Source organism: Aphidius gifuensis, linkage group LG1 (genome assembly GCF_014905175.1).
Source record: "Aphidius gifuensis isolate YNYX2018 linkage group LG1, ASM1490517v1, whole genome shotgun sequence".
Lineage (NCBI taxonomy): Eukaryota > Metazoa > Arthropoda > Insecta > Hymenoptera > Braconidae > Aphidius > Aphidius gifuensis.
This window is the reverse complement of record NC_057788.1, coordinates 5,702,711-5,717,053: the sequence shown is the minus strand read 5'-3', so window position 1 is coordinate 5,717,053 and position 14,343 is coordinate 5,702,711. Positions and strand designations below refer to the sequence as shown.

The following is a 14,343-nucleotide window of genomic DNA, read 5'->3' as shown; positions in this document are numbered from 1 at the left end:
ATTGCATGATAAAGTTCATTATATCACGAGACGACTAGACTCTACATAGATTATACGACAATTCAAGGATAATAACTTAATAACAGATATTACATGTGAACACTTTGCTCACGAAAGAAGCATTATTTTTTATTTCAATAATGTATCAATGAATATTAAATTGAGACAATTGAGAAAGCATTATTATATTTAAATAATATATCAATGAATATTAAATCAAATCGATTGTCATGGGTTATTTTATTATTTTTTTTCGGTGCAAATAATTTAATATTACCTCAGTTTGAAACTTGTTCTTGTCGAGTGAACATATAAATAAATTTTACTATTTTTTTGTCATGAATATTTCTGAAGATGATGATAATAAAAAAGTTGAAGAAATTCAAGAAGAATTTGAACATCTAAATGATTTACTAGATTGGAATAGAAAATTTTTAATATTTGGTGGTATTTGGCCATTGGAAAATACAAAATTTCGTGCTGCAATTTTTACAGCTTACATGACATTTCACCTATTCACCGAGTACAGTGGAGTTGTTGAAGTCGTTGGTAATTTTGAAGCAATGGTTTTGGGTATAATTGAATCATCAATGCAATCAATGGTTCTATCAAAATTATTTGTTTTTCGTCATAGTAAAAATCTTCGTGTACTAATTAGCGCAATGAAAGAAGATTTTCAAGAAAATAATTATAACGATTTAAATGAAAAAAAAATTTATTTAAAATACAATTACTATTCAAAATTATATTTTAAATTATCAGTACCATATGTATTAACAATAGCAGCATTGTATTATGCTAGACCATTATTGACATCATTAATCTTGGGAAGTAAGTTTTTCATTATTTTCAATTAATAATTTTAATTTATAAAATTAATTTTTTTAGCATTTGGTGTTAATGATTCACTTATTCTTCCGTTTCAAACAAAATTATTTTTTCCAATTGATAATACACAAACATATTTTTATGTTTACATATGGTATTGTCCAATGGTTTATCTGCTAGCATGTCATAATGCTTTTATATGTATTTTAATAACAATTATACTTCATATTTGTGGACAATTAGCTGTTGTTGAGTATAGAATTAAAAATTTAAAATATGATCATGAAAAAGATCATAATCAAATGATTTTTAAAACATTGGTTCAACGACATCAACGTTCAATTTGGTATTTATTAAAATTTATATTTTTTAAAATATATTTTATAAATTGTACTTATTAAATATTAAAAAATTAAATAAATTTTAATTTATTTTTTAGGATGGCTAAAACTTTTGATACTTCATTTAATGTTGTACTTTTAATTGATCTTATTGGTTCAACAGTTTTAATTGGACTACTGTCTTATTCTATTGTTACTGTATGAGTTAAATTATTATCGTTATTATTACTCATATATTTAGGGAGTATAATTTATTTATTTATTTATTTTTTCAAGGAATCTGAAACGTTAGAGACTTCATTTGTGTATATTTATATTTGTGCTATTATTGCAACACTTTTTCTATTATTTGGATATTGTTATGTGGGTGAATGTCTTGTTGAAAACGTTTGTATATATAATTAAAATTAATAATGTTAAAGATAATTTATATTTAATATGAAATTTTAATTATTTGTTGTTAAATTAGAGTACACGAGTTCATGAAGTATACTACGAATGTGAATGGCATAAAATGTCATTAAAATTTCAAAAATCTTTGTCATTTTGTTTAATGGAAACTGAAAAACCACTGACAATGACTGCTGGAAAAATTTTTGTATTTTCACTAAGTGGATACGCTTATGTATGTGTTATTATTTTATATCATTATATCGTAGTAATTATATTTATTTATTTTTTTATTTACAGGTAATAAAATCAGCTATGGGATACGTATCAATGCTCCGAAATGTCGCCATGTAAAATAATTTAAAACAATGTAAAATAATTATTTTATTTTACTAATAAAATTAATTTATAATCGACACTGTTATAGTTAAAAATATGAGGAATATATATTTCATTTTTTGTAAGAGTGGGGATGAATAAAAAAAAAAATTCAGCAAAAAAAAAAAAAAAAAAAAAAATGGTGTAAAAATAAAAATGGACATTGTTGAAAATAAATTGGAGACAAATGAATAATATCAAAAGACCATAAAAAATAATTCAAGTATAATAATACGACATTAAATAATAATTTTATATAATTTTTTTTATACAACAATATTTAGTATTGTTGATAAATCGAGGACAATTGTCGTAGAATTTTTGTCCTTGTGACTCAATATTTATTGACAAATAATATAAAAAATTAATAATATTCTGTTGACATACCTTGACACCTGGATAAATCAACTGGACAATCATCATCTTCATCATCAATATCATCACCAAGAAGTCACTGAACACTTTTTATTTTCTTGTTAATTTTTTTTTCACTGTTACACCGGGAAGAAAAAAGCACAACACTCACAACACTCACTTTTCACATTATTTTTGTATTATTTATCACTTAAATTAATTGCTTATTTATTATCAATGATTATGAGATAAAACTGCATGACACTTTTAATTATTTTTAATAAAAACAACTTGTATTTTGGAGTTTACGAGCATCACGAGCATGTACACGAGAAATTTGAAAACCGTTAAAAAATACGACTGAAAATAGTGCCGGCAACTGCTGCCACGGCTAATCTAGCGACCATTTTGTGAAATCTTATGTTTTTTTTTTTGCACATGCGCAAGTTACACAATACACACTATAAATAAATAAATACATAAATATGGTGATGAATCATTGTGGTTAAATGTTTTTAATTTTTGTTTTATTTACTTATAAATAATTTTAATTGACAACTGATTTTTTAATTAATCTAAAAAAATATGACAGAAGATTGTGATTCCAGTGTTGACAGTGATGACGAAAGTTTTGAATTAAAATTTAGCAAAGATTTTGATGATATTTTGATGGACTATCCATATCCAAATGTCAGAGATTTTTTAACAAAAGTCAAAAAACATTTTAAATGGCAAAATAAAAAAATTAACAAGTTAAGAAATAAATTAAATAATCAGGTAAATAAATCATAAATCACATTTACATGTAATGATCAATAAAAATATGAGTAATAATGATAATAATGATTAAATGTTTATGTTAATTTAGAAAAAAAATGCTAGAGAAGATGTTAAAAATCAATCAAAAGAATTGTCTGATAAATCAATTCAAACTGAAGATGTAAAATCATCAACTGAATGGGATATTAATTGTGAAAATTCAGCAAGTATCACTGAACAAGTTAAACAAGTTGCTGAAACTGCACTACAACATTCTGGTTTTGTTTTTGAAGAAACATCTGGACTATATTATGATTACAATAGTGGCTATTACTATGACTCAGTATGTAAATTAAATATTATTATTTTTTCGATTTAAAAAAGATATTATAATTTATAATAATTTTATGTTGAATAATTTTTAGACACAAGGATTGTACTACGATGGAAATACTGGCACGTATTATTGTTACAATGAACAAACCAAGACCTATGAATTTCACAGTCAAACAACTCAGGAGCAGAATGTGGAAAAATTGGAGAATCAAAATAAAGAAGAAAAGCGAAAAAAAAGAAAAGCCAAAACGGCAAATAAGGTTGATATAAAAAAATATTTTTATTAAAAGATTGATAAAAAAAAGAAACAAATGGTCTTTATGATTTTCAGGTTTCGGATGAGATACATGAGTTAATAGCCGGCCTTTCAAACATAAATATTGAAAGATTCAGGCAGCATTATTCAGGTAATTAGCCTAATGCAATTTAATATGGACATATATCTCTGTATTGTAGGATGATGCTAAACGAAAACACTGTGATGATGAAGATGACAATGGTACTGATGGAGAACCAGAGGAAGGACTTTGTACAACAAGTGACAGCAGTGAATCATCAGATGATAATTCATCATCAAATAGTGACAATGAAATTGAAAATGAAAAAGGTTATTAAATCCAGGAAAAGCTAATTTTTAAATTTGTTATTTAATTAATTTTATCAAAACAAAAAAACAATGCTAAATAACACATGTTATTTTTAATGATTTTTAATATTTGAATTTATTTTTCAGATCCAAAAGCTTATCCACCGTGTATGAGGATAATTGTCAAAGAAACAAGTATACCAAAATTAAAAATAGGAACACTTTTTGTTGTAACATATACTGGTGGTACAATTGGACGTGAAGGTGATCATTCAGTTCTAATTCAAGATATAAATATAAGCAAGGTATTAAAGTTTGAATAATTAAAATTTTCTTTCTTATTTTTAATATAATATTTTAAATGTTTAAATTATTTTTTAGCATCATGCAAAATTTCAATATGATGAGTTGAAGAAACTGTATGAATTAATTGATATGGGTTCAAGAAATGGTACCTATTTAAATAACAAACGTTTGTCAGTTGCAAAACAAGAATCTGAGCCATTTGAAGTATCTCATGGTTCAATTGTGCAAGTTGGAAGTACAAAATTATTATGTCATATTCATACTGGTCATGATACATGTGGACATTGTGAACCTGGTCTTATCCAACAGCATAATATCATTGAAAATAATTCAGTCACAAAACAAGTTCAACATAAATCTGAATTGAGAAGATTAAAACAAAAATTTGGAGTTGAAAAAGATAATACAATTGCAGCAAGTACAGTTGCAAGTGGTTATCAGGACAGAGCACAAGCAAGAAAAGAAATTGTTGGTTCATCAAATCAATATGCCAAGACACAACAAAGCTCTGTTGATACGTTAGTATTTATTTTATATTAAATGAACTATTTTTAAATTGATAATATTAGCATATAATTTTTTATTTTATTCAGATCTATTGCAAAAGACAACAAGGGCTTTAAGTTATTATCAAAAATGGGCTGGAATGAGGGTCAATCACTGGGAAAAAATAACGATGGAAGAACAGAGCCTGTAAGTATTTTAATAAATAATTTTTTACTTCACATGAAATAAAATTTAAAAATGTCCTGGGAAGAAAAAACAAAAATGATTAACCTGATCATAAATTTAAATTACATCTGCGAATTCATTTTTCTCGTAACTCGATGACAGAATAAGCAAAAAAAAAAAAAAAAGAAAGGGGTGACTGTAAAATAATATAATAATGTATAAAATTGTCCTTGCGTGTTTGATCTCAATTTCCGATTGTATATCATAATTTGTACATTCAAGCGATCATATCAAGTTGATTTTTTTTCTTCTTTTTATCATTATTTTTATATTCACATCAAAGTGATACAAATATGGTTGAATTTTTTTATTTATTTAACTGTGGCTTCCGTGACGCAACAAGTTTTCTTGAGTCTTCCGCAGAAAAACGAAGATGATCAAAGTCCTGGTTAGCGTGAATCCTGGTTCTCCATAGCTTAGACTCAATGTCTATAATCAAGTAAGAAACCTCCCTCAATTTTTTTTTTTTTTTATCATCTTTTCTTTAGTTGTTTTTTTTTTTCTTTTTTTATTGTTTCACTTATTCTATCGGAATTTTGCTCAACCGTAACATCAAGATAAACGAAAAATAAAGAAATAAATTGAAGTTGATGATGTACAGAAAAAGAAGTTTAAGCACGAAGATCAAAGATAAATTTAAAATTAAAAAAATAAATAATGATAATGAATATTTGATTGTCGAAAAAAAAATTTAGTGATGAAAAAAAAAAAAGCAAGAAAACTGGTCAATTTAAGAAGAAAAAAAAAATTTGATATAAATAAAAATATAATATGATTAAATAAAAAATAAAATAACATGGTTCATTAAGACTTTTGACCAAACAAGTTACAATTTTTTGTGGCTAATCTATTTTGTCTTCTCTTGAGTCTTGGCAAAACGACAGACAAACATTTGTATGATAACGAGGCCAAGCCTGTTGAAATTCATGATCAGAATATCAAAAATAAAATCCAAAATTTAAATAAACAAAAAAAAAGAAGGTATAAAAAATAATAAATTACAATATTATTTGTCATATAATTAATCTTTTTAATTAATACAAATCTACCAAATATTTAAAACATTTTTTTTTTTTCATCTTGACAATGATCAGCTTATTCTAGTCGAATTTTTCATTATTTTTTTTTTTAAATCTTTCCACTTGGCTACATTTAAAAAAGAAAAAAAAACGGGGTTAAGAAAAAAATATAATAATAAAAATAGCAAGAAATAATAAATAAATAAATGAAAAAAAAAAAAATATATTGGTCGACCGGACGAAAGACATTACGAACGTCCGTTCAAGAAGACCAACCAGAGCAAACGCCCTAGCAAGTACTTTGATCTCTTCTCCTTGCAGGTTGATGAATTTACCTGCAAGCGATTTCCACAGGATTGCATCAATTTTTAGTTCTCTTTCTTGATGGTTGGGTGGTGATATTAGTAGTAGTAGTGGTGGTGATGGTGGTGGTCTTGGTGGTGAGTTTGTTATGTAGAAAAGGAGAGACAGATAGCTGTGGAAATGACCGACACTGAGGCATCTCCATTTATTTAATTTCTTGTTGTATATGATTGTTGTTGGGGCTGGTTGGTTAGTTTAATACAAGTGTATATACAATATAAAAATACGAAATGGCCCTGTGAGACTTGCAATTACTACAGGTAGAATGGTAAATCCCCGAGGCTTCTGTGCGCATTTATACAGCTGCATTTTAATACAAGACACAGATAAATGAATATATATTTGTTGATTAATTTAAAAAAAATTCTTATCTTGATAATAAATTGAGATTAATTATAATTTATAAATAATATTAGCTTTTAAAAAATTATATATTTAAGTTGTTGTATTTTAATTGATTTAAATTTATTTTTTCATTTTTAAATTACTATTTTCATAGACTATATTATATCGGAGTTAATAGAGACTGGTAACAAGTTTTAGTTGCTTACAATTTCAAGTAAGCATTGATTGAGCTACCAAGTAATTTTGCATTCGTATTAAAATTATTATTATTGAGTAAATTGTAAATGGTAAATCGTAAAATACTGCATCAACGAGATGCTTGAATTTCGTTTGATGGATATATTACTATGAAATAAAATTAAATTGTTTCACTGAGAAACCCAGTGAAAATTTGATGTTGGTGGTGATGTAATGCATTGTCTAGGTAATATATATTCAAACACTCAAATTGATTAATTCAACTGAACCTTATTTAACAACATTTTTTATTATTTCAACTTTACCATTTGTTGAAACAATTTCATATATATATACTGTGCTTTATTCAACAATGTCACTTTAATAGTTTCAACGTTTCGTTGGTTTTACAATGTTAGTTTATTACCACCTAAGAGAAGAACACAATTTACCACCTTGGATATTTCTCTTGGCCCTTTTATGCCAACTTGCAACTTGAATAAAATAACAAAAAAAAAAGCAAAAGGTATATTAATGTGTTTGAATTTCAATTACTGAAAGGACATCTGGTTCTCCAAACTCAAATAAAACTCAAAGAAAACAAAAATAATAATAAAAAAATAAAAATCTTGTAGAAGCAACGTACCCAATTAAAATTTTTTTCAAATCGAAATCATCAAAGTATGTCGAATGTTTTTAAATGAGGATCATAAGTTTAAGAATCTAAAGATACTCCCAAAACTCAAGAAGAATTTACCATCATCAAACAAAGCTGGAAAAGAAAAAGAAAAAAAAAAAATTTATATATATAAATTGATTCCAAAAAAGAAGGTGGAGATGAAAGTAAAATGAGACGAAAAAAAAAAAAAAAAAACGAAAATGGGAGAAAAGTAAAAAAATAAAAAAGAAGCTTCAGTCGAAAGAGGCAATGGCGGTGATGACGACGGAGGAAGAAGAGGAGAAGAGGTTTTTAAAATAAAAAAAAAGAGGAATGAAAATTCAGCTGGGTATTTAGTTGGCGGGATCTGTTGGATATCAGACGGGGGATGTGGGAGGCAACAGGTGGGAACTCAGAGTCACAAATAAATCCAACACAAATCCCCCACCGTCTAGACACTGGTGCGCTGACTAACCATGGGTAGCGAGAAGATTACCATGGCCAAGAGAGAAAGATCGTCTTCATCGTCGTCAGTGTGGAAAGGGTTAAAGCGTGTCTGCGCAACGTGGTCCCACCTGCGGCGAGACTTGCGGCAATGTTGTTTCGCATTAACCTCCGTCTGTTCTTCTACGTATACTATATACTTTAAATAACCAGCCATACTTATACATACATATTCATCATATATATATAAACATGAATCTATTCATGGTGTAAGAGTAAAACGTAAGCCAACTTGGATGTATATGCATGAGCTTCTTCTTTTTTTTTCCTTTTTATCATCTTCATTTTTCACAAAGTTTTTTTTGTTTATTACCAAGTGGTACACCAGCATCATCAAACCATGAGCATCATCAACAACAAAAACAACAATAACAACAACAGCAGAAACTTTTCTTCGTTAATCTCAGCAGTATGTCTGTAAAGATCTTTTGATGTGTTGTGCAAAAACATCAAGAGAAAAAAAAAAAAAAAAATTTGTCGACAGTAAAAGAGACCAAAATTGAGCGAGTAACATTGTTTTTGTATATAAGGACAGCATATATTCAGTATGCAACCACAGATTAGTTGTCTCAAGCACGAGTTGTTTTAAACCTGCATATATTCCATTATCCACATCTCTAACGCATTCTCATCTGTTTCATTTCTCAACATTTTTTAAATATATTATTATTATTTTGCTCTTTTACCTTGTATACGCTTTATCTATACAGCTATACTCCAAGAGGGAAAAAAGAGCTACTGAATTATCTTGACCTTACCAAAACAAAAAAATAAATAATAATAGCAATATAGAAAAATCATTTTTATCTTAGTATAATTATCAGTTGTTGTTGCTATTGTTGTTGTTGTTGTTGATGCAACAATACAAGTTAAAAAAAAAAAAAAAAAATGATTGTTGAATTAGTTAAAACATAGTCTAGATTAAAAGATTATAGTTGTTGATGTATTACTGGTTGGATTGTTGATATTCTTGTTGATGGATTGGTTGGATGGATATGTGGGAAAGTTGTTGGTAAGCATTGGATTGGCTTGCCCTATCACCGCCAGACGGTTTACGTCTGGGTAAATACACCAGAGATGCTTGTCTACATATAACATTGCACACTTGTATTTTCTCACTTGCTCTTGGTCTTGCTCTCTCTCTCTCTTTGTCTGTCTTTGTATCTCAAGTACTGGTTTTTGGTGCTTTCGTGTGATGCTGGTATATAGTACTGAATCTATAGAATTTGAGTTAACATGTATATATATACATACAGAGAAAGAGAGAGAGAGAGAGAGTTGTTTGCAATGTGAGTGAGATAGATTGATGGTTTTACTCAAGTACATAACGCCATTGAATTCAACCAACCAATGCTATATATATATATTATGCATATACATATGGTTTTGTAGACTGTTACATCCATCACTAAAATTATCATACAGCTACTACTACTGTGTGTTGTACTGTATCCTGTATATCTTTCTCACTTTGTATAAACTCTGTTTACTGCTCTCGTCTATTCCCTTCATCTAGTTTAATACATTGCAAGTTGGTAGAGTGGTTCCAGTGTCTAGACGGCCAAATACAAATTAATGCCATGCAAATAGTCGTTTGCACATATATATTTGTGGCCCCGAGACAACTGTGTTGTTTTATTGATATAACAAATTCAATTTTAATTTTTTTCATTTATCAATTATTATTTTTTATTATTTACAATACAATCGTCTGTGATTATTTTTAACTTTTGAAAAAAAAAAAAATAATTAAATAATCAATATTTTTTAATCAAAAAAAAAATTTAATAATAAATTAATCAGCTTATTTAAAATTTATTTATTTAATAATTAACATTAAAATGCTTTCAATATTCTATATTATTCATATGTTTAATTATCATCAAGTTTCATAATATATATATTTTTTTTTTATATTTGTGTCTGGCGACATTGAGACTTTCGTCGGTTAAAACAACTTAGTTTCACCGGTAAATTAAAACACGTGTATATAGTATCCTCGCTAAAATTGAATATGCATCTATGTTTTAAAACAAGGACAAACATTTCAACTGGCACAAGTTGTCTGGTATATTATAGTCTGTCATCATTACCATCAACATCCCTCATTGTATATTATAAATGTCTCTGATATTTTCTAGACACATATTCAATTGAATGATAAAATAATGAAAAATTGATTGATAAACAAGACAATAGAAAATAAAATAATTAATACAATATAAAGATGCTAATATAATGAGAGTTATTGTCTTATTGATGTACAGGTATAAACAAAAAAAATAAAAAAAATCAAGTCTGATGTTATAAATAAAATGAGGTAAATTAAATTAAAAAGAAAGGAAAAAAATGAAAATAAAATAGCTAATAATAGTTATATATTGTTAAAGTGAAGTGTGTGGTTAATCGCGGTGCATTGCCTCCATCGTCTAGCCATCCTGGCCTATTTGCCCATTTTCCACCCTCATCAATGCCTCGATTCCCGCATGTAGACACAACACATAGATAATATTATATAGATAAATTGATAGAAACAATATTATATATGTATAGTGTCTGGGCTGACTCTTGTCACGTTTCTTTCTTCTTTTTTTTTTTTTTCTTCTCTCTAAATTCTCTTCTAGTAACAAAATATCCACCCAGACCTCCCGGCACAAACTCGACTCTGCATATGGATACTATGAAATATTGCATGAATGCTTCGACTACGTAACGGTCTCGACTATATCCCGCGGGTGGGCATTCATTAAAATCTATTTGTTCGTCTCTGTCAGACATTTCCTCCTTCGTTGTCTGGCACAGTATATCTGGGTCGCTCCGATTCGAAAATTACACGCCAGACACTCTTCAACATTAACGAGGCTACCGGTCATTATTGATGGTCCAGTCATTTTTTTTTTTTTTTTTATTCTTTATATTATCACTTATTTATTTTAATTCCTCTTTTAATTTTTCCATCATTTTCTTTTATTAACTATTCTATGAACAGACTTACAAGAATTCGCATTACATTATTCAGTAGATGATCGAATAAATTAAAAATACAAATAACAACTTTCTCTGGGTATATTTGTTTACATGAATTATTTTTAGTCTCGTAGTTTTAAATAAATTTAAATTTTTATCACAGTGGAATTTTTTTCTCTTTATCTTATTATTATATTTTAATTTGATTAGATATTTTTTTGTTTTTTTTAACTCAAAAATTGACGTGTTAAAATTCGTAAATTTTACTTGAGCTTTTACGACTTTGAATCCTGTTTTTCCCGTTATTTTACCATAATGAAAAACTTCATTACTTGCATTTTTTTTTTTTTTATTACTTTTAATGTTTTATTTTTTTCTTTAAACTTTATCTTTACAAGCAATTTTATTTATTTATATATATTTTAAAAAATATAAATTTTAGTAAAAATTGATTTATTAACTTTCATTTATTTTTATTTTATTCAATGCTTTTTTTAAGTGCTTGTGTACATAAAAATTAATTTTTTTTTTTTATATTATCATTTTATTGAAAGTAGAAGGTTACAAGCTTCCAGTTTTTTTTATTTATCTCTTCAAGTGAATTTAAAAAATCAATGAACTTTATAACCCAATTCAAAAGAAAAAAAAAAAAGGTTTTTTAAAAAAAATTCATAATGTATTGTTTACAATCTCAATTTTTTGTGAATTTTTTTTTAGGTCACGTTGCTCATCGAGCTAGTCGAAATAAAAATAAAAAACGAAATAAAACTGAATATACCATCATTGAAATAAACAAAAAACTATCTTTTTTTTTTTTTTTTTTTTCGCAAGACAGCATTAAGAGAAGAGAGTAAGAGCAAGATGAATAAAAATAAAAAACGAATCACATACACACCAGGACGAGTCTCATCAAATCAACGATCCTGCCTTCGAGTGACTCACTGTCGTATAGTTGTCAATGAAAAGGCCGTTACGCAGTCTAGACGCATATATCGAGAGTGAGGGCTACTTTTTTGTCATCCCAAAAAAGGAACAAGCACCAAAAAACAAAAAAACAAATAATAAAGTCAAATATAAAATCATGAAAATCAAGTTACACTTTAAGAAAAAAAATATATATATTAACAACAACAACAACAACAACAACAACAACAACAACAACACCACCATCATGACTATCAAAAAGATATGAAAAAATAGAAAAAAAAAAAAAACCAGATAAATTCATGATTACACTGGATCAAAAGTTTTCAAGTACACTTGGTTGTGTGCTCTTTAAAAAGCTCACTCTTGTACTCATTTCTTTTGCTATCTTTTACGTTGTTATATTTTTTTTTTTTTAAACTTTATATTTTTCTATTTTTTGCTTCAAGTGTCTGACAGAGTCTGGCGAAGACCTCATTTACATATATATATACAGGGTGTTGAGGCTACTTTTAGGGTTCTGTCCACTTGTCCTAAATACAGTTAAGATTTTCTTTTTTAGCTTGATGTCTAGTGTTCTTTCAAACCCATGAGACAGAATGACCCAAATGAAATTTAAATAATTTACTTACTAATTTCTAATTATCATTAAGATGTAAATATAAATTTATTAATTTAAATGAAAAAAATTTAAATCTAAATAATATATTATATTTAAAATATAAATATATATCCATGTTGTTAATTTTTCTTTGATTTGACTTTCGAGTGTCTGTCTGTCTGTCTGTCTGTACGTACGTCTAGTCAGGTCCCATGACAAAATCCAAAGAGCCATCGTATATACTATACACAATCTCATATTTATATATATACATAAATACGACGAGACCACTCTGATGAATTTATTCATGCTCGTGAACAATAGACATTTCGTGAGGTGGTGGAATGCAAATATTGTTTTTTTATTATTATTTCTTCATGGTAATAATTGGCCAACGAACGTGTCTACGAATGTGACGGGGACTTTTGAGTTTTTCACGGTCGCCAAGTGTGTATTTGCCTCTCTCCTTTCTCCATTTCATATTATTAATCCACTTGAGCAATGCAAAACTATATAGTCACTCTACTCGTCAATGAGTCGTATATTGCCTCAAGCCAATTAACATGAAATAATTATTAAAAATCTTTGTTTATATTTAAATATGTATGTATTAATTTATTTTTTATTTCAGGTACCATTGATGGGTAATAATAGCAAAATTGGTCTTGGTGCATCAACAGTGGAATACAGTGAAATTGATGATCCAAAAATGAAAAAGAAAAAAAATATTTTACGTAAAACACGTGAAAGATACGATGTATTATCGTAATTATGATTTTATTTTAGAAAAAAATTTATTTACAACACATCGCTTTACAATGAAATTAATTTATAATAATAAATAATTATTATTATTTTTAAATTGTGAATTAAATTACAAATGAAATTGGTATACAAGAATAAATCATGAATAAAAAAAAATTTGTATGTGGAAAGTTAATTGAAATATTAGGATAAATTAAAGGTCATGTTTTAGATCACTCAACTGGCTACGATATGTTTATAAAATTAAAGCTTGAAGCACAGGGCAAAGACCTCAATTTATTCTTTTAAATTTAAATATTTTTCAGTTTATATTTTCATGAAATTTTTTTTATTTATTTATTTTAATTAAAAATAAATTGATTTATATATTTAATCTGTAATATTTAACAGTGCAAAAAATAAAAAAAAATGTATAGAAGTTTTTAAAATTAAATTTTATTATTCAAGCTGAATTTAGAATGGTTTGGCAAAACCTGTCTTTCACTACTTGGCAAAAGTAAAGACAAGAAATCACAAAAAAAAAAGTATAATTTTTTATTTATTTTTGTTTTTACTCTAGGGACGCAGTCATCGCAAAACAATATCAATTTTATAATCCCATAAAATCCACACACAACATTAGAACCTGGAGTGTTTATTCGTTTTCTTTTTATTTGAAAAAAAAAAAAAAATTATTTTTTTTTCCACCAATACAGTGAGTATCTTTCCCTTTATTTATTTTATTTTATTTTTTTTGTTTTTTAGGACTGCTATTAGCCAGTATAAAATTGATTTTTTATCGTTGACCAACTGAAAATTAGTCAGACTTGTTCGCATTTCTCTTTCTGTTATTTTTTTTTTTTTTTTGCGCATACCAATATTGCAAATTTTATAAACAGCTAATAAAAGAATCACGTGTAATCGTGAAAGTCAAAAATTCAGATATCATGTAAGTTTCCATTTTTATTACAAAAGAAAAAAATAATAATAAAATTGAAGAAAAAAAAATATATATATATTTTTTTGAAATA

At 26.9% G+C, this 14,343-nt stretch overlaps 2 protein-coding genes across 2 annotated transcripts; both read left to right on the top strand.

Moving 5' to 3' along the window:
* The first annotated feature begins 344 nt into the window (after positions 1-344).
* On the top strand, positions 345-1,942 carry LOC122861202 (odorant receptor 13a-like). Its single transcript, XM_044165433.1, has 6 exons — positions 345-831; positions 889-1,174; positions 1,268-1,367; positions 1,446-1,556; positions 1,639-1,794; positions 1,860-1,942. Exons 1-6 carry the CDS (start codon positions 501-503, stop codon positions 1,911-1,913), a joined length of 1,038 nt encoding a protein of 345 aa, XP_044021368.1. The 5' UTR covers positions 345-500; the 3' UTR covers positions 1,914-1,942.
* Positions 1,943-2,776: 834 nt separating this feature from the next.
* LOC122861201 (angiogenic factor with G patch and FHA domains 1) lies at positions 2,777-13,384 on the top strand. Its single transcript, XM_044165431.1, has 8 exons — positions 2,777-3,068; positions 3,160-3,393; positions 3,476-3,646; positions 3,843-3,993; positions 4,120-4,277; positions 4,354-4,796; positions 4,872-4,971; positions 13,200-13,384. Exons 1-8 carry the CDS (start codon positions 2,877-2,879, stop codon positions 13,335-13,337), a joined length of 1,587 nt encoding a protein of 528 aa, XP_044021366.1. The 5' UTR covers positions 2,777-2,876; the 3' UTR covers positions 13,338-13,384.
* The last annotated feature ends 959 nt before the right edge of the window (positions 13,385-14,343 follow it).

Coding starts and splice junctions, on each gene's coding strand:
- LOC122861202 (XM_044165433.1), top strand. CDS start 501: ATGACATTTCACCTATTCACCGAGTACAGTGGAGTTGTTGAAGTCGTT. Junction 1,368..1,445: donor TGTCTTATTCTATTGTTACT/GTATGAGTTAAA, acceptor TATTTTTTCAAG/GAATCTGAAACGTTAGAGAC. Junction 1,557..1,638: donor GTGAATGTCTTGTTGAAAAC/GTTTGTATATAT, acceptor TTGTTAAATTAG/AGTACACGAGTTCATGAAGT.
- LOC122861201 (XM_044165431.1), top strand. CDS start 2,877: ATGACAGAAGATTGTGATTCCAGTGTTGACAGTGATGACGAAAGTTTT. Junction 4,278..4,353: donor AAGATATAAATATAAGCAAG/GTATTAAAGTTT, acceptor ATTATTTTTTAG/CATCATGCAAAATTTCAATA. Junction 4,972..13,199: donor ACGATGGAAGAACAGAGCCT/GTAAGTATTTTA, acceptor TTTTTATTTCAG/GTACCATTGATGGGTAATAA.